The sequence below is a fragment of the Trichechus manatus genome, unplaced genomic scaffold (assembly GCF_000243295.1).
Source record: "Trichechus manatus latirostris isolate Lorelei unplaced genomic scaffold, TriManLat1.0 scaffold00199, whole genome shotgun sequence".
NCBI lineage: Eukaryota > Metazoa > Chordata > Mammalia > Sirenia > Trichechidae > Trichechus > Trichechus manatus.
In genome coordinates this window covers 467,571-494,539 of record NW_004444135.1, presented here as the reverse complement: position 1 = coordinate 494,539, position 26,969 = coordinate 467,571, and the positions used below count along the sequence as shown (strand labels likewise).

Genomic DNA, 26,969 nt, shown 5'->3' with positions numbered 1-26,969 from the left:
TGCATATATATATATATATGTATATATGTATATATATGTATATATATATGTATATATATGTATATATATATGTATATATATACACATAGAGAGACTAATATCAAGGAAATGGCTCACACAGCTGAAGAGGCTGGAAAATCTCAGTTCTGTGGGTCAGGTTGGAAGCTTCTCCTGACTCCTGCAGATGCAGGGGCTGACAAGCCCAAGATCAGCAGGTCAGACAGCAGGCGTCTGGCTCACAGGCTGCGGAGGCTGACAAATCCCAAGACTGGCAGGTAAGATGGCAGGCTGCTGGCTCACAGGCTGCGGAGGCTGATGAATCCCAAGATCGGCAGGTGAGCTGCTAGCTCAAGTCCCAAGAACTGGAGGTCAGATGATGAGCCAGATGCGGGATCCAGAGTGAGTAAAAGCCAGTGAGCTTAGCCAGAAAGTCCATATATATTGGATGTAGCCACATCCCCAAGGAAACTCCCTTTCAACTGACTGGCTGCTCATAGCAGATCTCACCATGGAAGTGATTACATCATATCAGATCTCATTATGGAGGTAATTACATCATTACACAGCTGCCAAACTACATCACAACTGCCAGCACCACTGAGAATCATGGCCTAGCCAAGCTGACACACACCTTAACAATCACAACTCCCTATTTATTGATTTGGAAAGATCTCTAGGCATAACAATATGAAAAAGTGAGGAGCAGAACAGTGAGTACACAATGTTGCCTTGGAATAACAAAGGGTAAAAATAATCTATATTTGTGCTTGCTTAAGTAGACATAAAGAAAATCTAGAAAGATACGTAAGAAACTAATTATTGCAGTTACCTGGTTTGGGACGGTCATGTAGAAATGAGGTAAGATGGAAGAAAAACTTTTCACTTTATATATGAATATATTATATATGTATATATGCACATATAGAACTAGTTCCTGTCAAGCCAATTCTGACTCATGGTGACCCCAAATGTGTCAGAATAAAACTATACTCCATGGGGTTTTCAGTAGCTGATGTTTCAGAAGTAGATCACCGGGCCTTTCTCCTGAGGCACCTCTAGGTGGACTCGAACCTCCAACCTTTTGGTTAGCAGGCAAGGACATGAACCATTTGTACCACCTAGGGACTTCTATACACACACATATATATACATATGTTATTTTTGAAAAATATAAATGTTTCAAAACATTGGAATAATGAATTTTTAAAAAATAAGGATAGAAAATAGTTACGTATAGACTGACAACTGGCATCAGAAGTACTTCTTAAACATACAAAGTGGACGTTTATTTTAGTATTAGATTACACACAGTAATTTCAAATGATAATTCAACTGCAATTGAAACTACTTTTACAAAGTTATCAATAATCTAATTCCCAAATCCATGAGATAATTTTTAGTCCTTATCATTCTGAATTCCACTGTTGCATTTATGTATTTAGTCAACAATTTTATTGAGCGCTTACCTTGTGCTAAGAATTTTGTTCAGTCTACAGGTAAAATAAGGAGCCCTGGTGGCACAATGGTTAAGTGCTCGGCTACGAACCAAAAGGTTGGCAGTTCCAACCCACCCAGAGGCTCCACGGGAAAAAAGATCGGGCAATCTGCTCCCATAAAGATTACAGCCTAGAAAACCCTACAGGGCAGTTCTACTCTGTCACATGAGGTCACTATGAGTTGAAATCGACTTGCTGGCACCTAGCAACAATGGGTAAAATGGTAACCAAGACAAACTATGTCTTTGTGTAAGTTTTCCTCTGTCTACTAAACTACTGGTGTTCTCCAACTCCTATTTTAAATCTCAGGACAATCTTACCAGACTCCATGGTTTTATTTTTAATTTTTGAAAATTTATTTTATTTATATTGTTTGTCCTATTTGATTTCATAAGTAATATATATAAACTATAGAAAAACCAGAAAGCACAGATAAGCATTTGATAAGGTCACAGTAACCTTCCCAAAATGTAAAACCTATTTTACGTTATTCCCTAATCTTTACCATACTGCACAGGCTTCTACTCTTGTATTTATCATACATGGTGACATTTGCATATTTAGTATTTAACACTAGTGGTTTTCATTATTTGGGAACAGCCCCAAATGTCCAAAATGTGACAGCCTGTAATCTTGCTCAGGCATGAGTTTGAATTGTGGGGCTGCAAGGTTACTGTGAGGAACTCAGTGGTCAGATACTGAGTAAATAGCCCAGCATCTGAACAAAGCCTCATTCTCTCTACTGGTGATTTCACAGCCATTTAAAGATAGAACTTATAAGCACTGGAGGATTTACAAACTTGGAAAGTTCTTCGAGTGAGTCACAGCTCTGCTCTCTAGTTGTAGTAGTTTCTAACTTCTTGTCTCTCCCACTAGGTCATGAGCTCCTTGAGGGCATTCTCAGCTCCTAGTACAATGACCATCACATCATGGCTAAAGAAACAAAATGGGGGAAAAAAAAAAAAAAGCCAAAACAATATCCTTACCCTCTTTATGCAATAATTCGGTATCTCTCTGTTAGCCCCAAAATCACTAGGGGTGTGGAGGACTTCATAAATAAAGGGATGCAATTAAGTAGTGAGCAGAAAGAGTTTGAATCCTGGTGTTGCCACTCACTAGTTCTTTTCTGGCCGAATACCATGTCTCCTGAGACTCTATTTCATAATCTGCAAAATGGTACTAAAATTCACCTCACAATAACAATTAACAGGCTTAGCACAGTGCCTAGAATACAGTATTCAATAAATATTTGTTATGCTAAATCTTATTGCAAGTTTTCTAGATGACTGAAAGCTTAACTCTTTTTTGCCCTTGACATCTGTATAAAACATAGACTACATAATTTGCTTCCTTCTTGAGTAAAGTATACTCAACCTATTTTAACACTGCACATTGCAATTAATGTCCTTCCAATGTAGACACCACGTTTCTACTGGTGCACTCTAGGCTGCATTAGTTCTTTTTGTCAGCTATGTTTTACTATTGACCAAACAGAGCTCGTATTTAATTAAAACATGAAACTATTTTCCCCCTAAAATTAATGTTAAATCATCTATATCCTCCTAACTAGTTCTTATGCTGTTGATTTTTGTAACAGCTTTATTGATGTATAATTAACATACAATAAGCTGCACATTCTAAAAGTATATAATTTAATAAGTTCTGACATATGTATCCACCTGTGAAACCATTACCACAGTCAAAATAGTGAACATTTTTATCATCCCCAAAAGTTTCTGCATGCCCTTTTGTAATCTCTCTCCCTCTTGCACCTTTTCTGCTCCCCTAGTCCCAAGCAATCATTAATCTGCTTTCTGTCACGATAGATTAGTTTGCATTTTTAGAGTTTTACATAAATGGAATCATACAATATTATTCTTTTTTGTCTGGCTTCTTTCACATGGCATAATCATTTGGTAATTCATCCAGTTATTATGAGTATCAGTAGCTCATTCTTGTTTTTTGATGAGTAGGATTACATCGTATGGATATAAAACAATTTGTTTATCCATTCATTTGTTGATGGATATTTGGGTTGTTTCCAGTTTGGGGCTATTACAAATAAAGTTGCTATGAACACTTGTGTACAAGTGTTTGTATGGACATATATTTTCTTTTCTCTTGGGTAAATACCTAGAAATGGAATAGGCAGACCACATAGTAGGTGTATGTTTAACTTTTTAAAGAAACTGCCAAACTGTTTTCCAAAGTGTATTTCCACCATCGGCGTATTTAAAGTTCCATTCCCGCCATACTGGTATTGCATTGTCTTCTAATTTACATTTCCCTAATGACAAATGGTGTTGACCATTTTTTCATGTGCTTACTTGCCATCAATATATCTTTTGCCCATTTAAAAAATTTGCTTATTTTCTTATTGTTGAGTTTTGTAAGTTCTTTATATATTCTGGATATGACTCCTTTATATGGATTTGCAAAAATTTTCTTCAAGTCTGCTTGTCTTTTCATTTTCTTAACAGTGTTCTGACGAACAGAATTTTTAAATTTTGATGAAGTCCAATTTATCAATTTGTTCTTTTATGAACTGTGCTTTTGGTGATGTATCTAAAAAATCTTTGCCTAACCCAAGTCACAAATATTTTTTCCTGTGTTTCCTTCTAGAAGTTTTATAATTTTAGGTTTTACACTTAGGTCTATGACCCGTTTGAGTTAGTTTTTGCATGTGGTATGAGGTTTGGATCTAAGTTCATTTTTTTTGCATATAAATATCCAAGGCTACCTTGTTCCACTGCATTGCCTTTGTGCCTTTGTTAAAATATCACTTGGGCATATATGTATGGGTTTATTTTAGATGTTCTATTCTGTTTCATTCATCAATTTTATATCTTTACAGCAGTACCATGCTGCTTTGATTATTGTAGCTTTGTAATAATTCTTGAAATTAGGTAGTATTAGCCTTCAAACATTTTTCTTCTCTTTCAGAGTTGTTCAGGCTATATTTTAAGTGCATTTCCATATGAATTTTAGAATTACCTTGTCAACTACAAAAATGCCTCTGGAATTTTTATTGGGATTGTGTTAAATCTATAGGACAGAGCTGACATCTGCCAACATTGAATCTGCTAACCCATGAACAAGGTATATCTCTTTCATTTACTTAGGTCTTTCTTTACTTTCCATCAGCAATGCTTTCTAGTTTTCTAGTTTCCAGTTCTTTCATACGTTTTATTAGATTTCTCTCTAAATATTTCATTTTTTTGATGCTGTTATAAATGGTATTATTTTAAAATGTTAATTTATGATAGTTCATTACAGGAAAATAGAAATGCAATTGATACTTGTATATTGATCTTCTCTTCTGCAATGCTGCTAAACTCATTTATTAATTCTAGAAGTTTTTTTGTAGATCTCATTGGATTTTCCACATAGATGATCACGTACTCTGTAAATAAAGACAGTTTTACTTCTTCCTCTCCAGTCTGGATGCTTTTATTTCTTTTTCTTGCCTAATGTACTGTCTAGAACCTCCAGTAAAATGCTGGACAGAAGTGGTAAGAGTAGACATGTCTGTTTTGTTCCCAATTTTACAGAGAAAGCATTCAGTCTTTTACCATTAAGTATGTTAGGGGTGAGATTTTTGTAGATACCCTTTATCAGACTGAGAAAGGTCCCTTCTTAGTTTGTTAAGAGTTTTTATTGGGAATGGATGTCGGATTTTGTTAAAAAATTTTCCCTACATTTATTGAGATAATTATAGAAGTTTTACTTTTTTTAATTTGTTAACATGGTAAGTTACACTGATTAATACTCATATGTTAAACCAGCAATGTTTTCCTGGGATAAACCCCACTTGGTCATGATGTACTATCCTTTTAACATATTGCTGAATTCAATTTGCTTAAACTTGGTTAAGAAATTCTGTAACTATTTTGAGAGATACTGGTCTAAAGTTTTATTTTCTTATAATGTCTTTGATTTTGGTATCAAGGTAATGCTGGTCTCATAGAATGAGTTAGGAAGTAATCTATCCTTCTAAATTTTCTGGAAAACTTTGTGTAAAATTGGTATTCTTTTTTTCTTACATGTTTACTAGAATTTGCCAGTAAAGCCATCTGGACCTGGAGTTTCTTTAAGGAAAGATGTTTAACCACAATTTCAGTGTATTTAATAGATAAAGGGCTATTCAGGTTATCTATTTCTTCTTGAGTAAGCTTTTATAATTTGAGTCTTTTAAGGAGTTTTCCCATTTCATCTAAATTGTCAAATTTATTGGCACAAAGTTGTTTTTATTCTCCATTAGAGAGGTAAGATCATCCTTGAATTATAAGGGTTTCCAGTCTGGCTGTGGGAACGGGCACTATTCTTGGCCCTGTGTGAGTGCTGGGCAATGTTCCTTCTAATCTTTTGGATGGTATTTTTCCCCAGCCTCAAGTAGTTTCCTCACATACATGCACCAACTAGTACTCTGCTGAACACTTGAGGGGCCCCTCTGCACATCTTTGGGGTTCTGTGTGCAGCTTTCTCTTCTTTGGTACTTGGAACTCCAGCTGTCTTGGTCTCCCTGAACTCTCAGCTCCTTCTACTCAACTCAGAAAGTCTGCTGGGATCTACCACCTGTGACATGGTTTAGAAGCTCTCTCAAAGCAGTAAGCTGGGCCAATTGGATGACTCACAGTGCTTGTTTCCTATCTCTCAGAGATCACTGTCCTTTGTTGCCATATGTATAGTGTCTTGAAAATTGTTTATGTATTTTCGTCTGTTTGATTTGTTGTTATTGTTGTTTTATGTGGAATGATAAACCCAGTCCTTTTTTTTTTTCCCCCCCATTTTGGCTAGAAGCAGATATTGAGTTGATCTGCTGTCGCTTTTTTAACATTGGTGCTCCCCATCTCCTTTTCCTGCTCCTCCTGCCCCTTACTCTGCTCTTGAAATCTGAGATACATGAGCATTTTACAGATTTCTAGGTAGAGCTCAGTATCATCTTTGTATCCCCTATTCCTAGCACCCATTAGTTGCCCAATAAAATTGTTCAGTAGTGAGCAGAGAGGGCTCGAATTCTGGTTCTGTTACTTTATAGCTGTAATTTAGACTTGTCTATGTGAGATACTGGCCCTTATTCTTATACATGCAAAGAATGCTAAAGAGAGATCAGTAAAAAGCAGACATTTTCTACTGATCTACATATTTGTCTTAATCCTGAAAATGTTAAATGTTAACTATGAAACATACAACATAAAGGAAAATTTAGAAACAGAAACAAATATGTTAAAAAATCTGACTTCTCCCACATACCATTGTGTTTTTCTTTAATATATGCCCTTCTAGGATTTCCACATTATATTTTTACATGGTATTAACAGAAACATATATAGTTTTATATACTACTTTTTTATTTAGCAGAATTATTTCCTGTTGGCTACATATTGTTCATAATTATCTTTTTTAACATCTTCATCATGTAGGTATGCCATGATTTACTCAAATGTCTCAATACTAAAGTTACTTTTCCTTTTTAGCTAATATAAAGGGAACTGCAGTGAATATCTTGACTCTCCTTCTAGGTTATTTTCTTGGCTAGGCCCTCTGAAGAGAGATTACTAGAACAAAACATAAATATTTCTAATGCTCCTGTTACACATTGCCAAACTGCTTTCTTAAAAGGTCATACCACTGTTCACCACACCAGTCCAGCTGAAAGTATAAGGTTTACCATATTCTTGCTAGCACTCTATATTACCACTTCAGATAAAATGTTCTGGCTAATGTAACAGGTGAAAATGGTACTTCATTGTTATTACTTATAGTTTCTTCATTTCTACAAAGCTGGCCATTCTTTCTTATATTTGCTAAATAGTTGCATTTCCTAATTCGTAGGACAGAAAGAGAAATCTCACAAGCACATTCATAGCTCTTAGCTCCACCTCCCCAATCTTGGAGGAGAGTAATCATCGGTTTTCTTCCTTCTCCCTTCCATCCCTACCACTCATCTGTCATTTTGTCGTATTGTGGTGGCTTGTGTTTGCTATGATGCTGGAAGCTATGCCACCGATACTTCAAACACCAGGAGGGTCACCCACGGCAGACAGGTTTCAGTGGAGCTTCTAGACCAAGATAAACTAGGAAGAAGCACTTGGAGGTCTACTTCTGAAAAAATCAGCCAGTAAAAATATTATGAATAGCAGCAGAACACTGTCTGATATAGTGCTAGAAGATGAGCCCCTCAGGTTGGAAGGCACTCAAAATACAACTGGAGAAGAGCTGCCTTCTCAAAGTAGAGCCGAACTTAATGACGTGGATACAGTCATGCTTTTGGGACCTTCATTTGCTGATGTGGCACAACTCAAAATGAGAAGAAACAGCTGCAAACATCCATTAATAATTGAAACATGGAATGTATGAAGTATGAACCTAGGAAAACTGTTGTTGTTGTCGTTAACATGCTGTCGAGTTGATTCTGACTCATAGCGACCCTACAGGACAGTAGAACTGCCCCATAGGGTTTCCAAGGAGCAGCTGGTGGATTTGAACTGCTGACTTTCAGGTTAGCAGCCAAGCTGTTATTGGAAGTTGTCAAAAATGAAATACAATGCATAAAGATCGACATCCTAGGCATTAGTGAGATGAAATTGACTGATACTGGCCATTTTGATACAGATAATCATATGGTCTACCATGCTGGGAATGACAAATTCAAGAAGAATGTTATCACATTCATTGTCAAAAAAACATTTCAAGATCTATCCTGAAGTATAAAGCTGTCAGTGATAGGATAATACCCATTCACCTACAAGGAAGACCAGTTAATACGACTATTATTCAAATTTACACACCAACCACTAAGGCCAAAGATGAAGAAATTGAAGATTTTTACCCAACTTCTGTAGTCTGAAATTGATCAAACATACAATCAAGATGCACCGATAATTACTGGCGATTGGAATGTGACAGTTAGAAACTAAAGAAAGATCAGTAGCTGGAAAATATAGCCTTGGTGATAGAAATGATGCTGGAGATCGCATGATAGAATCTTGCAAGACCAACCACTTCTTCATTGCAAATACCTTTTTTCAACAACATAAATGGTGACTACACATGTGGATCTTGCCAGGTGGAATACACAGGAATCAAATCGACTACATCTGTGGAAAAAGATGATGGAAAAGCTCAATATCATCAGTCAGAAGAAGGCCAGGGGCTGACTTTGGAACTGACCATCAATTGCTCATATGCAAGTTCAAGTTGAAGCTGAAGAAAATTAAAAAAAGGCCATGAGAGCCAAAGTACAACCTTAAGTATATCTCACCTGAATTTAGAGACCACCTCAAGAAGAGATTTGATGCACTGGATACTAATGACCAAAGACCAGATGAGTTGTGGAATGACATCAAGGACATCATACATGAAGAAAGCAAGAGGTCATTAAAAAGACAGTGAAGAAAGAAAAGAACAAAATGGATGTCAGAAGAGACTTTGAAACTTGCTCTGGAATGTAGAGTAGCTAAAGCGAATGGGAGAAGGGATGAAGTAAAAAAGTTGAACAGAAGATTTCAAAGGGTAGCTTGAGAAGACAAAGTAAAGTATTATAACGAAATGTGCAAAGACCTGGAGTTAGAAAACCAAAAAGGAAGAATGTACTTGGCATTTCTCAAACTGAAAGAACTGAAGAAAATATTCACGCCTCAAGTTGTAATACTGAAGGACTCTACACGGAAAATATTAAACGACACAGGAAGCATCAAAAGAAGATAGAGGGACTACAGAGAGTCATTGTACCAAAAAGAATTGGTCAACATTCAACCATTTCAGCAGGTAGCATATGATCAAGAACCAATGGTACTGAAGGAAGAGGTCCAGGCTGCACTGAAGGCATTGGTGAAAAACAAGGCTCCAGGAATTGACAGAATACCAATTGAGATGTTCCAACAAATGGATGCAACACTGGAAGCGCTCATTTGTCTACGTCAAGAAATTTGGAAAACAGCTACCTGGCCAACTGACTGGAAAAGATCTGTATTTGTGGATATTCGAGAGACAGGTGATCCAACAGAATGTGGAAATTATCAAACAATATTATTAATATCACACCCAAGTAAAATTTTGCTAAAGATCACTCAAAAGTGGTTGCAGCAGTACATCGACAGGGAACTGCCAGAAATTCAAGCCAGATTCAGAGAAGGATGTGGAAACGGAGATATCTTTGCTGATGTCAGACGATCTTGGCTGAACGCAGAGAATATCAGAAAGATGTTTACCTGTGTTTTACTGACTATGCAAAGGCATTTGACTGTGTGGATCATAACAAATTATCAGTAACACTGTGAAGAATGGGAATTCCAGAACACTTAATTGTGCTCATGAGGAACCTGTACATAGACCTAGAGATATTGTTCAAACAGAAAAAGGGGATACTGCGTGGTTTAAAATCAGGAAAGGTATGCATCAGGGTTGTATCCTTTCACCATACTTATTCAATCTGTATCCTGAGCAAATAATCTGAGAAGCTGGACTATATGAAGAAGAATGCAGATCAGGATTAGAGGAAGACTCATTAACAACCTGTGATGTGCAGATGACACAACCCTGTTTGCTAAAAATGAAGAGACTTGCTAAGGGACTCAGAATGTCTCCTGAGGGCAATGGTGATCAATGTGAAGACTGAAGGCTCCTTGGGGACTTCCTAGCTTCACAAAGTGATCTAAGATGGGGAAACTGATGAAGATCAAAGACTACAGCCTTCAGTACAGATTACACCTCAACATAAAGAAAACAAAAATCCTCCCACTGGACCAATAAGTAACATCATGATAAACAGAGAAAGACTGAAGATGTTAAGGATTTCATTTTACTTGGATCCACAATCAACACCCATGGAAGGAGCAGTCAAGAAATCATATGACGTATTGCATTGGGCAAATCTGCTGCAAAAGACTTCTTCAAAGTATTACACAGCAAAGATGTCACTTTAAGGACTAAGGTGCACCTGACCCGAACCGTGGTGTTTTCAATCACCTCACATGCATGCGAAAGCTGGACAGTGAATAAGGAAGACCGGAGAAGAACCGATGCCTTTGAATTATGGTGTTGGCAAAGAATATTGAATATACCATGGACTTCCAGAAGAGAAGTACAGACAGAATGCTCCTTAGAAGTGAGGATGGTGAGACTTTGTCTCATGTACTTTGGACATGTTATCAGGAGGAACCAGTCCCTGGAGAAAGAGATCATGCTTGGCAAAGTAGAGGGTCAGCAAAAAAGAGGAAGACCCTCAAAGAGACGGAATGACACAGTGGCTGCAACAATGGGCTCAAGCATAACAATGATTGTGGCGCCATAACAAAGATGGCGCCGGACTGGGTAGTGTTTCGTTCTGTTGTACACAGAGTCGCTATGAGTTGGAACCAACTGGATGGCACCTAACCCTCCCGTCCATTCATTCATCAAGTATTTATTGAGCCTCTTCACTATGCCAGGTACTATGCTAGGCTCTAGAGATACAGTGAGGGAATAAGACAAAAATACAATCCCTTTCCTCAAGTTTTCAGTCTAAAGGAATAGCCTACATGCTTCCCTGTATGTTCTCAATATTTGGCTGAAAGTAGACAAATAGGGTTTCCACCATATTTGGAAAAAGGAGACTATGTTTTCAGTAAAGCATTGATTTGAATATTCATGATGAACTTAAGTTTAGAAAAGTTTATTAGAGGAACTTTTGATTACCTTGGTCTCAAGGTTGTAGCTAAAGAGGGAAAAAAGAAAGCTAGGGGCTCAAAGGAGGACAAGTTGGAAGATTAGGCAGGGAGTGAACACAGCTACACTTCAGGGACAGTTAAATGGTGCATCCCGAAAGAAACTTCTTTCTAAACAGTTGCCACCAGGGACAAGGGAGTTGTAATGGGGGAAATGGAGACATAGTGGGCAAAGCTATGTGAGCAAGGAGGCCTGGGTTGGGTGAGGCATATCATCACGCATTCTGGACACACAGAGGGCAGCTCGAGAGCTCTAAACTCTTGGAAGGCAAAGAAGAGGCCAAGAGGTGGCAGGGAAGGAAGAGTGTTGGCCACTCAGATATTTCCATTTAGGGTTGGCCCTGCCTCCTCCCTTCTTAGAGACCGAAGTCAGCTGTCAGGTTCCATACTGTACCTCTCCTCCTAAGCAACAACGCCACTGTAGAATCACCACAGTGGAAAATACAAAAACTCAAAAAACCAAAGCATTATTGTAACACCATGGCAACCAAGGCCTATGATAAATTTGAGTGGGGGAAATTCACCCTTTTCCCCCATTGATTTATATCAAAATGCAGAAATTATACATACATACATATATAATGAATGATAATAAAGGAAATACCACTGTGCTATGTATGCTATATAAACTATTTTTAGTTTTGCTTATTTTTTAACTTAATAGAAATAAAATCATATTAAATGGATTTTTTCTTTTTTTTTGTGAATGGCTTTTTTTGCTTAACATCATGTTTGTAAGATTCAACCACAGTGCTTCATGTAGCTATTGTTTGTTCATTTTCATTGTCACATGGTATTTCATTATATAAATACATCATAACCTATTTATCTATTCTATTATTGATGAGCATTTGAGTTGCTTCCAGTGTGGGGGCAACAGTAGATCACTACTATGAAGGGTCTTGTACATCTCTTAATGTACATGTGCAAGAGTTTCTGTAGGGAGTAGAACAGCTAGATAATAGTATATACACATTGGAAATGTATGTATTTACTACACATTATGGATTGAACTGTGTTACTGAAAAATGTGTGTCAACTTGGCTAGGCCATGATTCCCAGTGTTGTGTGGTTGTCCACCATTTTGTGATCTGCTGTGATTATCCTATGTGTTGTAAATCCTAATGTCTATGATGTTAATGAGGCAGGATTAGAGGCAGTTATGTTAATGAGGAGGACTCAATCTACAGGATTAGGTTGTATTTTGAGTCAATCTCCTTTGAGATATAAAAGAGAGAGGTGAACAGAGAGGAGAGGGACCTCGTATCACCAAGAAAGAAGCACTGGGAGTGAAGCTCTTCCTTTAGTCCCGGGGTCCCTGTGCTGAGAAGCTCCTAGACCAGGGGAAGACTGATGACAAGGACCTCTCCCCAGAGCCAACCGAGAGAAAAAGGCTTCTCTTGGAGCTAGCGCCCTGAATTCGGACTAGCCTCCTAAACTGTGAGAGAATAAATCTGTTAAAGCCATCCACTTGTATTTCTCTTATAGCAGCACTAGATAACTAAGACACTGTGTACTGTAAATTACTTGCGAAGTGGTGGTATCAGTTAATACTCCCACTAGCCATGTATGATAGTTCTTGTTGCTTAAAATCCTTGCCAACATTTATTATTCTCATACTTCAAATTATTGCCAATTTGGGTCATGTATGTTATCTCATGTATAATGTTTTTGATGTAATTTCTCTAATTACCAAAGAAAGAGGTTAAGCATCTTTTCATGTATCCATTGGCCACTTAGGTTTCCTCGTTTGTGAAGTGCTTGCTTAAGTCTTTGCTCATTTTTCTATTTGTTTATCTTTTTCTTATTGATTCATAGGCATTGTTTATGTATTCTTTTTTCTTTTTTGTAGATGAAGGTTTACAGAACAAACTAGCTTCTCATTAAACAGCACACATATTGTTTTATGACATTGGTTACCAACCCTACTACCTGTCAACACTCTCCCTTCTCAAACTTGGGTTCCCTATTAGCAGATTTCGTGTCCCCTCCTGCCTTCTAGTCCTTGCTCCTGGGCTGGTGTGCCCCTTTAGTCTCGTTTTGTCCTATGGGACTGTCTAATCTTTGGCTGAAGGGTGAACCTCAGGAGTGACTTCATTACTGAGCTAAAAGGGTGCCTGGAGCCATACTCTCAGGGTTTCACCAGTCTCTGTCAGGCCAGTAAGTCTGGTCTTTTTTTGTGAGTTAGAATTTTGTTCTATATTTTTCTCCAGCTCTGTCTGGGGCCCTCTATTGTGATCCCTGTCAGAGCAGTCAATGGTGATAGCTGGGTATCATCTAGTTGTACTGGACTCAGTCTGGTGGAGGCTGTGGTAGTTGTGGTGCATTAATCCTTTGAATTAATCTTTGCCTTGTGTCTTTAGTTTTCTTCATTCTCCCTTGTTCCTGAAGGGGTAAGACCAGTGGAGTATCTTAGATGGCCACTCACAGGCCAAAACCTCACTTATAAAGGCACCTTCTTTTATTAAATTTTCCGGATTTGCACTTGAAATTGTTAATAACTAATTTCATGGTCAAATTACCACTTACACCCCACAATGGGACACAAGAATATTGGCATACCACTTGGCCACCAGTGTTCACTGTGAGTCAGTTGGTGCCCGTTCCCTCCCTCTCTACCTCAGTCTCTGCATGGCAACTGGGAGAGCCTTTGCTAAAAGCTCAAATCTTGTTTCCCTTAGAGCAAAATTTGCTTTCAAAATATTTTTCCGGTATAATTAAAAGTGAATTGCTGATGATTAACATTTTCATTATTTTCAGTTTCAACTGGTTATTGATATGACCACTTCTCCCTCTTAGGAAAGGAACGTGTTTTATTGTTCTTTATATTTCTTTTATTTTCATTACAATTTTTATTTTTCTTGAACACATAGCATGCACACTCAGTGAGAAATAATAATCAAACTATGCCAACAATTAGAGAGTTCTTGTCTTCTGAGGAAGGAGCCCCGCTGGTGCACGGTTAAGTGCTCGGCTGCTAACCAAAAGGTCAGTGGTTTGAATCCACCAGTTGCTCAGTGGGAGAAAGATGTGGCAGTCTGCTTCCATAAAGATTACAGCCTTGGGAGCCCTATGGGACAGCTCTGTTCTATCCTATAGAGTCGCTATGAGTCGGATTCAACAGCAATGGGTTTGGCTTTTGGTTTTTATCTTCTGAGGAGCTCTATATACTTTTCTTTTTTTTTCAAACTCTTCTTTTTTTAATATGGTAAATACATATGTAACAAAACATTTGACATTTCAGCAGTCTTCACATGCACAGTTCACTGGCATTAATTATGTTGGTCATGTTGTTCAACCACCACCATTAACCATTCCCAAATTATATCTTTATCTCTCTTACGTGAGTGGTTTTTAAATCATCAGAAACATCAGCCAAGTGTTAGAACCCTGCCTTACAGCACTAACAAGGTTCTTAAAACGTAATAAACACTTGGTAAGATTTTGTTGGAAGCAAGTAAATATTAATTATTAATATTGTATTTTTAAAATTACATTTCATTAGCCCCAGGGTCCAATGGCAGAAAACATAGCATGGAACCAGTCAAACTACTAAAATAATATTCTAGGAGAGATACGTGGGTTTGTCATTATTGTAATCTTTCAATGTCAGGAGCCAAATGCCAAGCTTTTTCTTTCTTGAATATCTACTAACACAATGTTCTCTCATTTATTCTAAAGAGAGATGTTCTCTCCTTTTAGCTTATAGCCACTCTATAAATCTCCTGGACAGTTTAAAAGTTAGACTTTCTTATCCAGGATGAGGTGGACTTAGCTGAGTGCTGACACATAGCAAGAAATGCCCCCAAATAAAGTTAACCTTATTACCACTGCTGTTACTAATATATTCTAATAATCATTTCCGTCTTGAAAATAAGTAGAAACAATTTACCAGCTCATCAGAACTTTACATACATTTGAAAAAGTATGCTAGTAGTGATGTAAACGAAGACAACCTTCTTTTCAATTTGTTGTGGTTGAGTGGACATTGGCAAGGCTAATGCACATACGCTATGAAGTTTGCACATCAGATCGGTAAAATGAAATTTCACAAAAACAAGTGAAATTAAAAAAAATTCACACTCTTTTAAAATACTTTTATTCTTGCCTGAAGTGTAGCCTAAAGGCACTTGGCTGCTAAGCAAAAGTTTGAAGATTCCAGTTTACTCAGAGGCACCTTGGAAGAAGGTCCTGGAGATATACTTCCATTGAAAACCCTATTGAGCACAGTTCTACTCTGACACTCAGGGGGTCACACGAGTCGGAGACTTGATGGCAACTGGTGGTGGTAGAGACTGGTTCTGAGCAATATTCTTATATACTATCTGCAACAATCTTTTCAGTTCCAGCTCTCTAGCTCCTCAGCCACCTGGAACCATTAAGTCCTGCCTACAGTCTTAACCTGACCTCAGGGCATAGGCTAGCACAGTCCTCAATACTGGAACAATTTTTAGAAGCCTTAGACCAGTAGCTTATCTGCTCAGTATCAGATCAGCCATTTGGCTGCTCCTGCTCTGATACCGTAACCTAGTTTCAGGCACTAAGATTTTATCTGGTTACCTGTAACCAAGCCCCTACCTGTATCCCTAGACACTAGATCCTGGTTTCGTCTGCTATGATCCACAGCCCTACCTTGGGGCCTTATTTTCTATCATAGTTGGTGCACTACTCCCTATAATGTCCTGGGGCTTAGTTAGACTCCTACCCTGGAACTCCAGTTTTCATGAGCGTGTCCCCCATACATACTACCTGAGAGCTAAGATGCAGGCTTCCCTCATGTCTGATTTCCACCCACTGCCTACTGTAGACACTCTAGAGACAGGTCCTACGCTTGAGCTAGATTTCCTACCAACTGTGAGTTCCTTTCACCCTCCTCTGCCCGGCACAGAAGGACTGTCTGGTCTTGGGGTCCTTCGCAAGACTGACCCATCTCAAGGGTGAATTCTAATTCTAACAGTAATTCAAATAATACCTCTATTTTAAAAATATCTCTATTCAAACCAGCCAATAGTAAGCTTAAAATGTCTCACTGAATATACATCTGCTGCTTGAAATTCCAAAAGAAAAGACCCCATACCTGTCTGAATGAATCCTGATTTGTATCCATTAGTTGTCCCATTTTCTGGGGTCACAGTTGATGACACTGAAGAGTTTGGTTTAAGAGAGTGGCAAGTAGCAGAAGATTGTCGGCTTCTACATTCTGGAAAGCAGTAAGAATCACATTACACGAGGAGACCAATATCCTGTTAAACCAGGTGACAGGGTCACAGTCTCTAAAATAAATTGCTGCTCCGACAGTGGTAGCCATTTTCCTTATAGAGATCCACCTTTCCCCTAATCCGAACTCCAATAGAATGTTCAAGCTCGGGAGCACTGTTCTTTTCCCTAGGCCAGATGTCATATTTGGAAGGCAAAGAAATGGTTACAAAGAACAATCACATCTTTGTTCCCCACAGACTAGTTCCCAGGGGAAGAGAAATCATATCCAATATAGGCATGCTAGTTTTATGGATAAGACTGAGGCTAAAATATCAATAATTTATGAAAACCTAATAAGCTTTCAAACACCAGTTAACCTCCTGTCCACAAATGACTTTAGTGTGGAAAAGTAACCTAGAGTCCATCCAGGTTGCTTCAGCGTTCTCTACCCAACCTTAATTTATGTCCCAACACAGAAGCAAAGAAAAATGTATGGGCAGAAGAGAAAAATTAGAAATGCTCAAATGTATTCTCAATTCTTATTCAAGGAAATAGGTAGACCATATTCCAGGTTATTGCTGAAAATGTAATACTAAGCTTCATTTTAAGTAAGCTGATATTAATGAGGCTCTGGTGCAATATTTTAAGAGTACTTTGTACTGATTCAGGTAATATAGTGAATAACATGACAGCTGTGGTACTTTAACTTCCGACCAAATTATTCTATATGATACCATACTAATCTCTAAAGATGGTAAATGAAAAGGTACTATAAATGGTTATATATGACAAAGCCAATTACCAAGGGTCCTTTAGAGAGTTTCCAAGTTTATCACATACATGTAAGGGTTGGAGGCAGTTTCCTATCACCTTCATCTATGCTATGACCTTCCAGGAAGAGCTATTGTATTTTGGCCTTAGAGTATGTCTCCACATTATGTGTATTATATGGATACTGTATATGTTTGTATATACGTATACACATACAATTCCAATTTCAAATTAGCAACTTCTATAAACATGAGGCTTCAGAAGCCACCAAGGATCACTGTATAATAAGCTATTTCACAAATGTTATTCTTTACTAGAAAGATGAATTATCACTGAGCACTAAATAAGAAGTTAAAAATATTTTATGCAACTGAAACAAAAGCTAAAAAAAGGAAGTTAAAAGGTAGGGAGGCTATACCTATCCAAGTTTTACTTTTTTGCTAGGGTTCATGACATTCAAAATGATTTTTCTAGAGGAAAATTCTTCAGACTTTATTAGGATAAAGAGTTACAATGCTTATGATTCAATAGTTGCAAGTGATAATACCTGGCTTGAAACATGTAGCCATTTCCTTGGCATTATATAATGTCACTTCAAACGCAACCCAAAGTAATTACTATGAAGTACTCAGAGACAAATATGCAGTTGTAATTTGTCTTTATTATATTGTTTTTCATGGACAGGAAAAAATCTTGCACAGACAACAAATGGAAATACTAAAGACATATTATTATATGGAGGAAAAAACTCAGTATCTAAGAAACTGCTCAACAGAATAAGGGTTAGATACAGCCCTGCATTAGAACAATGGACAGAACTTGTGTAAATTCCTATCAAACACACAAAGATGTGAAGTTTTAACTGGATTCATTTCTACACATAAGTTAGTTAAATTTTTCCTAATTTAAAAGAACAAAACTTTGTCAACCTAATAGTGCCTTTTCCCCAGGTATTACGAAGAGAAATTATTTACTTTAAAGTATTTTGGGTTAATTAAAATAGAAAAATGTACATGCTTGAGAATTACCGAAGAACCTAAATAAAGTAAAAAAGAACATCTGAGCAGGGAACTGACACTTTGAGGTCCTCTCCAACTGACTGAACAGCTAGAACGAGTCCATTCTTCTTCCAAGGGTTGCACCCCACCACCTCCAAAAGACAAATACAAACAGAGACATGCACTTTTCCTCAACTTGAAAAATCTCTGCTAAAAATAGAAAAGAAACAATTCATATAACCTACTTGTTGCTGTTGTGGCTGTGTGCTGTAGAGTTGATTCCTACTCACAGTGACCCTACAGGACAGAGTACAGCGTCTCCATAGGGTTTCCTAGGCTGTAATCTTTACAGGAGCAGACTGCCACAGTGCTGGTGGGTTCAAACCACTGACCTTCTGGTCAGCAGCAAAGCGCTCAACCATTGTACTACCAGGACTCCTTAAATATCCTACCAGAGTGCTTTATATTTTTTTGATAGTCTTACGTATGACCTTGAGATGCTTATTATGTCACACCTGAACTCTCAATCCTGTATGGCTCACTGTCACCACCATAAAATCACCCCTCCCTTCCCTTTCCCTACCAGAAGCGGACACTACCTTTCCAGCAGATGAGGGGTCCCTTCGAGAGTACACCCTGGGAACTTCTGACTAGGTAGTACTTTAAGTGCTTCTGCTTCTTTGGCTGGGTGGTGAGCTTCAAGTTAATGTGGTTGGAAAATTCTGTGAAATACCGAAATCCTCTTTCTCCACAGCCGATACAGTTTCCAGAAAATCCTGAAATGAGGAAAATCAAAGTTACTTGTGGCCTTGTAAATGGACGAAATACTTTTACATATAAAAATAAATATTCACTCAATAACCTTCCAAGTTCAAGGAAATAATTCAAAGGAAGAAATAAACACAGGTACAAAAAGACTTCTAAAAGAGTTACTTTATAATGGTGAAAGACTAGAAATAATTTAAGTACGCTCCAAAGGAGTAATGGTTAAGGAAATAAACTAGACAGTATACTCATTAACAACCTGCGACAAGCAAATGACACAGCCTTGCTCGCTGAAAACGAAGAGGACTTGAAGCACTTACTGACAAAGATCAAAGACTACAGCCATCAGTATGGATTACACCTCAATATGAAGAAAACAAAAATCCTAACAACTGGACCAATAAACAACATCATGATAAATGGAGAAAATATTAAAGTTGTCAAGGATTCCATTTTACTTGGATCCACAATCAATGCCTATATAAGAAGCAAGCAAGAAATCAGACAATGTATTGCAATGGGCAAATCTGCTACAAAAGACCTCTTCAAGTGTTAAAAAGCAAAGATGTCACTTTGAGGACTAAGGTGCACCTGACCCAAGCCATGGTATATTCAGTCACCTCGTATGCATGTGGAAGCTGGACAGTGAATAAAGAAAATTGAAGAAGGATTTGAATTACTGTATGATGAAGAATACTGAGTATACCACGGACTGCCAGAAGAACAAACAAATCTGTCTTGGAAGAAGTACAACCAGAATGTTCCTTAGAAGCAAGGATGGTGACACTATGTCTTACATACTTTGGGCATGTTATCAGAAGGGACCAGTCCCTGGAGAAGGACATCATGCTTGGTAGAGTAGAGGGTCAGTGAAAAAGAGGAAGATCCTCAATGAGATGGATTGACACAGTGGCTGCAATAATGGGTTCAAACATAGCAACGATTTTGAGGATGGCACAGGACCAGGCAGTGTTTTGCTCTGCTGTATATGGGGTCGCTATGAGCCAGAACTAACTAGACGGCACCTAACAACAACAACAACATCATGTGACAGAATTTATACAGTTCATACTATGATAAGAAAAAGGTTGGTCCTAGAGATGTCCATTATTTCCTCCCTACACACTCCCTTCTTAGAGAACCTGCTGGTGTTAGGCGGGTGTTAGGCATGTGAACTTGCCCCTGATGGACCAATAGCTGACCTAATCTGGGAGAGTCAGAGGCTCTCTCCTGGAATTCTGAAGTACTAAATAAAGAGTCATTCGGATGGTAGTAGACCCTGGATTTGTATGATTTTGTAAAACTGGACCCAGAGCTGGTGTTATGCCAACTACACGTAAGCTAAGGTATGGGAGAGAACAAACTGAGAAACATGAAGAAGCAGCTGGTCTGCAGAGATGAGAGCAGAGTACAGACAGAGATGTGCAAACTCGGGGCGTTGTCAACTTTCCTGTTTCTATGCCATCTGGTTGTACTTTCTGACACTGAGTTCCGTGAGATTTCCATTTTTTCTTTACTCAACCCTCTTTATACAAGCTGAGTGGTGCAAACAGTTTGTGTTCGTTTATTAACCTAAATGTTGGCAGTTCAAACCCACCCAGCAGTGCTGTGAAAGAAAGACCTGGCGATCTGCTTCTGTAAAGTTCACAGCCAAGAAAACCCTATGGAGCACTTTTACTCTGTAATACATGGGAGTCCTATCAGTCAGAACTGACTTGATGGCAATGGGTTTGGTTTTTGTTTTTTTATTCCTTGGCTCTAACATCTAAACAATTCCTCTCTCAGACTCCAAACCAAAAACCAAACTCGTTGCTGTCAAGTCAATTCTCTCCCAGACTAATCAAACCAAATTAAACTTCCAATGGCCTGCTTGCAGCAGGAGACATGGGAAGAAGAAATGGAGAATGCTGAGAGGATGAGAAGTTGTGTTTGATTTACCCCCTTAATACACAGAGGTAAAGGCAGGCAGAAAGAGTGAGTTCCTCTGGTTGTCTGATGAGAACACATCTATATTCATACAGGTGAACAAAGACAAAAAAGTTGTAAATAAGAAAGGATATTCCAAGTTGTATATACCTATATACCTATAGGAGCCCTGGTGGTGCAGTGGTTAAGAGCTACAGCTGCTAACTAAAAGGTTAGCAGTTCAAATCCACCAGCCACTCCTTGGTAACCCTATGGGGTAGTTCTACTCTGTTCTGTAGGGTCGCTATGAGTCAGAATCGACTCAACAGCAATGGATTTTATATACCTATAACTACTTGAAAATAAATTCACTAATAAAGTGATACACTCTTTTTAAACCCCAAAACCAACCTTCTCTCGCAAGAAGAGATGAGAAAGGCTACGAGGATTAAGACAGAATATCTTCCAGTGTTCCAATCTCAGAATGCTGGCAATCAGTTCAGAGCATTATAAATGGGCAGTTCAATTTATTATTAATTCACCTACCTATATGCAAAGCATATAGGAGAACAAGCGGTGAACAAGGGATAGTTACAACCTCTGGCCAATTAACATAGAATTGCTAATTTATTATTGTCATTCTATAGAAATGTAAACATTACTATAATTTTATAAATTACTTAAAACATATTCAGAGATGCATTGCAGTTGAGAGCATATGGCCATTTGTACAAAACCCTGAAGCTATACGCAAACAAAAAAAAAACCGCTGTCGATGGCTACATAGTTCATCAAGTTCCTAAAGTCATTTATCCATCAATCCACCCATGCAGCAAATACTTTTACTCTACTACATGCCAGGCAGGAGTTCCTGGGTGGCACAAATGGTTAAGTGCTTAACTACTAACTGAAAAGTTGGCAGTTTGAACCCACCCAGAGGTGCCTCAAAAGAAAAGCCTGATAATCTGCTTCTGAAAGGTCACAGCCTTGTAAACCCTATGGAGCACAGTTCTACTCTGACACACATAGGGTCGCTGTGAGTTGGAATCAACTCTACAGCAACTGGTGCTAGGCACCATTTCAGGCACTGAGGGATCGAGCACTGAACAAAGTAGACAAAGCCCCTGTCCTCATGGAGCTTACATTCCGGTGTGACTGTCATCCCTTAGTGGAAACTGCCTGACCTGTGAAGCAAATGTATCACATCCAAAACACAGTAAAAATGCTATAAGAATATTTCAGCAGAAATAATTTAGGACAGTTCCAAAAAAATGAGGCTTATATGGCAGGTCCAAGTAATTCAGAAAAGATTAGTGTGAGAATTAGAATTAACAAATTAATGAGGTTGAGTTTATCTTTCATCTTTTCCTCTGTCTGTTCGAGATGAAAAGCAAGGAATAGGGTGAGGAAGAAAAGCAATGGATCTGGATAATCTACAAAGAAGGGAACCTTCACATTAATGATAAGAGCTAATAATATTAAGGAGTTAGAAGCCTACAGTTCATTTTTCAAACTCTGTAAGGCTTCAGCATTATCCTTGATTCAAGAAAGATTTTATTTGCTCAAAGTTTTTGCTAACATTAATAACAAAAAATAGCACCTCTTACAGCTAAATTACCTTTCTAGTTATTCTGGCAATCAAGACGTGCAGTTGCATGGTAGATTTGAGGCACAACTGGAGCAATTTTTTTTTTTTAATTAATTCCCTCACAGTCTTTGGAATCTGCATAATTTACATAAAAATTTAGACAAATTGATATTGGAGTCCAAAGGGATTCTAGAATCCGAAGCTTAAAATTTTTCCCACTGTATCTTAATGCATACTAAAATCATCCAGCATAAGTAGAAAACGGGTGAATATTAACTTCCGGACAATAGAGTAATGAATACATAAAAATCTCAATATGGTTATCTAAAAAAAAAAAATTCTACCATTTTGTTGCAATATATTTTTACTTGGAGAAGTGGCAAGTGAAAAGTTATGCCCATTTTTACAAAGCTAGAGAAAGTAAACACAGTTCCAAGTCTATAAAGGTATTTAGTAAATACTAAAACAGAGTAACTACCATTTAACAGCAAGTATTAGGTCCCTGGGTGTTGCAAACGGTTTGTTTTTGGCTACTAACCTAAAGGTTAGAACCCGCCCAGTGGTGCTGAGGAAAAGAAAAGCCTGGTGATCTGCTTCCATAAAGACTACAGCGAAGAAAACCTATGGAGCGGTTCTACTCTGTAACACATGGGGTCACCATGAGTCAGATTTGCCTCAATGGCAATGGGTTTGGTTTGGTTTACTATGTGTCAGAAATCACACCGGACAGGTGCCTTATAAACATCATCTCACTTGATCTTTATAACCTTGAAGAGTAGGTACTATTGGCCCTTTTAAAGAGAAGAGGAATCTGAGATGTCAAGGGGTTTAGTAGCTTGCCAAGTTTCTGAAAAGTATTAAGTGGCAAATCTGGGATTTAAACCCAGGTTTGTCTGATTCCAAAGCCCATGGTCTTTGGTCTACATATCCTATTTACACATGATTATGATATCTATTATTCTGATGGTGTTTTCTATGTCCTTTCCATAATGTATTCAGGATTCCTCTAGTCAAGAAGAATCACTGAGCAAAAAGGAATTGTTTTGTGACATTGTTTGCAATCCCTGCATTGTGTCAGCATACTCCCCCTTTCCACCCCAGTTTCCCTGGGTCCATTCATCCAGTTTTCTTGTCCCTTCCTGCCTTCTCATCTTTGCTTTTGGGCAGGTCTTGCCCATTTGGTCTCATATAAATTTTTTTCCATTACTTTTATTATCTTTTTTTTATTGTACTTTAGATGAAGATTTACAGAGCAAATTAGTTTCTCATTAAACAATTAATGAACATATTGTTTGGCCTCGTATATTTGATTGAACTAAGAAGCACGTTCCTCATGTGTGTTATTGTTTTGTTTTATAAGCCTGTCTAATCTTTTGCTGGAAGGTGAACTTCAGGAGTGGCTTCAGTTCTGAGTTAGCAGAGTGTCCGGGTGCCATAGTCTCGGGGGTTTCCTCCAGTCATCGTCAGACCAGTAAGTCTGGTCTTTTTTTGTGAATTTGAATTTTGTTGTACATTTTTCTCCTGCTCTGTCCAGGACCCACTATTGTGAAACCTGTCAAGGTGGTTGGGGGTGGTAGGTGGGCACCATCTAGTTCTTCTGGGCTCAGACTGGTGGAGGCTGTGGTTCATGTGGTCCATGAGACCTTTGGACTAGTATTTCCCTTGTGTCTTCAGTCTTCTTCATTCTCCTTTGCTCTGAATGTGATGGGACCAAGAATGTATCTTAGATGGCCACTTGCAAGCTTTAAGACCCCAGATGCTACTCACCAAAGTTGGATGTAGAACATTTTCTTTATGAACTATGTTATGCCAAGTGACCTAGATGTTCCCCGAGACCATAGTCCCCAGACCTCAGCCCCAGTAACTCGGTCCCTCAAGTTGTTTGGATGTGTCTAGGAAGCTTCTATGACTTTGCCTTGGTCAAGTTGTGCTGATTTCCCCTCTATTGTGTGTTGTCTTTCCCTTCACACAGTTAACACTTGTCTGCTACCTAGTTAAAGATTTCTCCTCCCCCTCCCTCCCCTCCCTTGTAACCATCAAAGATTTTTTTTTACTGTGTGTAAACCTTTTCTTGTTCTGTTCGAACAACTGCCTCTTGATCTATGTACAGGTTCCTCATGAGCACAATTAAGTGTTCTAGAATTCTCATTCTTCACAATGCTACCCATAATTTGTTATGATCCACACAGCCGAATGCCTTTGCATAGTCAATAAAACACAGGTAAACATTGTTCTGGTATTCTCTGCTTTCAGCCAGGATCCATCTGACATCAGCAATGCTATCCCTAGTTTCACATCCTCGTCTGAATCCGACTTGAGTTTCTGGCATTCCCTGTTGATATACTGCTGTAGCCACTTCTGAATGATCTTCAGCAAAATTTTACTTGCATGTGATATTAATGATATTGTTCGATAATTTCTGCATTCGAACAAGGGGATACTATGTGGTTTAAAGTCAGGAAAGGTGTGCATCAGAGTTGTATCCTTTCACCATACCTATTCAATCTGTATGTTGAGCAAATAATCTGAGAAGCTGTACTATATGAAGAAGAACGGGGCATCAGGACTGGAGGAAGACTCATTAACAACCTGTGTTATGCAGATGACACAACCTTGCTTGCTGAAAGTTAAGAGGACTTGAAGCACTTATCGATGAAGATCAAAGACCACGGCCTTCAGTATGGATTATACCTCAACATAAAGAAAACAAAAATCCTAACAATTGGACCAATAAGCAACATCATGATAAATGGAGAAAAGACTGAAGTTGTCAAGAATTTCATTTTACTTGGATCCACAATCAATGTCCACGGAAGCAGCAGTCAAGAAATCAAGACACATTGCGTTGGGCAGATATGCTGCGAAAGACCTCTTTAAAGTGCTGAAAAGTAAAGATGTCACCTTGAAAACTAAGGTGTACCTGACCCAAACCATGTGTTTTCAATTGCATCATATGCATTGCTAAAGCTGGACAATGAATAAGGAAGACTGAAGAAGAATTGATGCTTTGTAATTGTGGTGTTGGCGAAGAATACTGAATATACCATGGACTGCCAAAAGAACAAACAAATCTGTCTTGGAAGAAGTACAACAAGAATGCTCCTTAGAAGCAAGAATGGTGAGACTACGTCTTACGTACTTATGGACATGTTATCAGGAGGGATCAGTCCCTGGAAAGGACATCATGCTGGGTAAAGTACAGGTCAGTGAAAAAGAGCAAGACCCTCAATGAGATGGATTGACTCAGTGACTGCAACAATGGGCTCAAGCTTAGTAACGACTGTGACGATGATGCAGGACCGGGCAGTGTTTCATCCTGTAGTACATAGGGTTGCTGTGAGTCAGAACTGACTCGACGGCACCTAACAACAACAACAAACCTTTTCTTGGGTTTTTATAATCGTGGTCTCAAACAACATTTGTCCTTTTGTGACTGACTTATTTCACTCAGCATAATGCCCTCCAGATTCATCCATTTTGAGAGATGTTTCTCAGATTCATTACTGTTCTTTATCGTTGGGTAGTATTCCATTGTATGTATGTATCATAATTTGTTTATCCATTTATCTGTTGATGGACACTTAGGTTGTTTCCAACTTTTTGCTATTGTGAATAATGCTGCAATGAACATGAATGTGCATATGTCTATCTGTGTGATGGGCCTTATTTCTCTAGGATATATTCCTAGGAGTGAGATTGCTGGATCATATGGTATGTCTATTTCTAGCTTTTCAAGGACGTGCCATATTGTTTTCCATAGTGGTTGTATCATTTTATATTCCCCACCAGCAATGTAGAAGAGCTTCAGTCTCCCTGAGACCTCTCCACAACATTTGTTATTGATTGATTGTTTGATTAGTGCCAGTAATGTCAGGGTGAGATGGTGTCTCATTGTAGTTTTGATTTGCATTTCTCTAATGGCTAATGATCACGAGCATTTCCTCATGTGTCTGTTAGCTGCCTGAATGTCTTCTTTGGTGAGTGTCTCTTCATATCTTTTGCCCATTTTTGAGACTATGATGAATTTAAAATGCTAGAGAAGTCTTCTAAAGTCCTTCTACCAAACTTACTATGTTCTAAGTTCTGAGAGGGAAAGTACTGTGTCTTATAATTTTTGTGCCCCCACATCATAACCTAACATGATTTCTGTCATACAGTATATTTTGGATAAGTATTGCTGAACGAATCAATAAACAAACAGATACTTGGACCTTCTTTGCTATTTTAGTCCAATATATAAGCTTTATCACTAGGCTTCCATTTTAAATCATCTTCTCAATTTCACTAAAAGGAAAAGAAAGTGAACATAGTCTTTTTTAAAGAAAGCCATATGAAAAATGAAAATGACCAGAAAAAGAGTTCGAACTGTAATTTAAGGAACCTTAAACTACAGTTCAAACAAACAAATATGCCTGTTAATCAATACAACACTTGAATTCTTTGCGTTTTTCTCTGATATTTGTGCCTAAAACGTCTGACTCCATCTATAGTAAGAGAAATTCTGAGAAACAAAACAAAACAACAACAACCAAAAAAAAAA

The 26,969-nt window shown here is 38.2% G+C and overlaps 1 protein-coding gene across 1 annotated transcript in view; it reads right to left on the bottom strand.

The window, feature by feature from the left end:
- Positions 1–26,969, bottom strand: part of GREB1L (GREB1 like retinoic acid receptor coactivator) — a 167,892-nt gene that overhangs the window by 124,688 nt on the left and 16,235 nt on the right. The window contains exons 4-5 of the mRNA XM_004387917.2: positions 18,771–18,947; positions 16,281–16,403 (exon numbers count right to left, since the gene is read on the bottom strand). Of these exons, the coding sequence (XP_004387974.1) occupies positions 16,281–16,403; positions 18,771–18,947 (300 nt within the window). The remainder of the gene's footprint in view (positions 1–16,280; positions 16,404–18,770; positions 18,948–26,969) is intronic.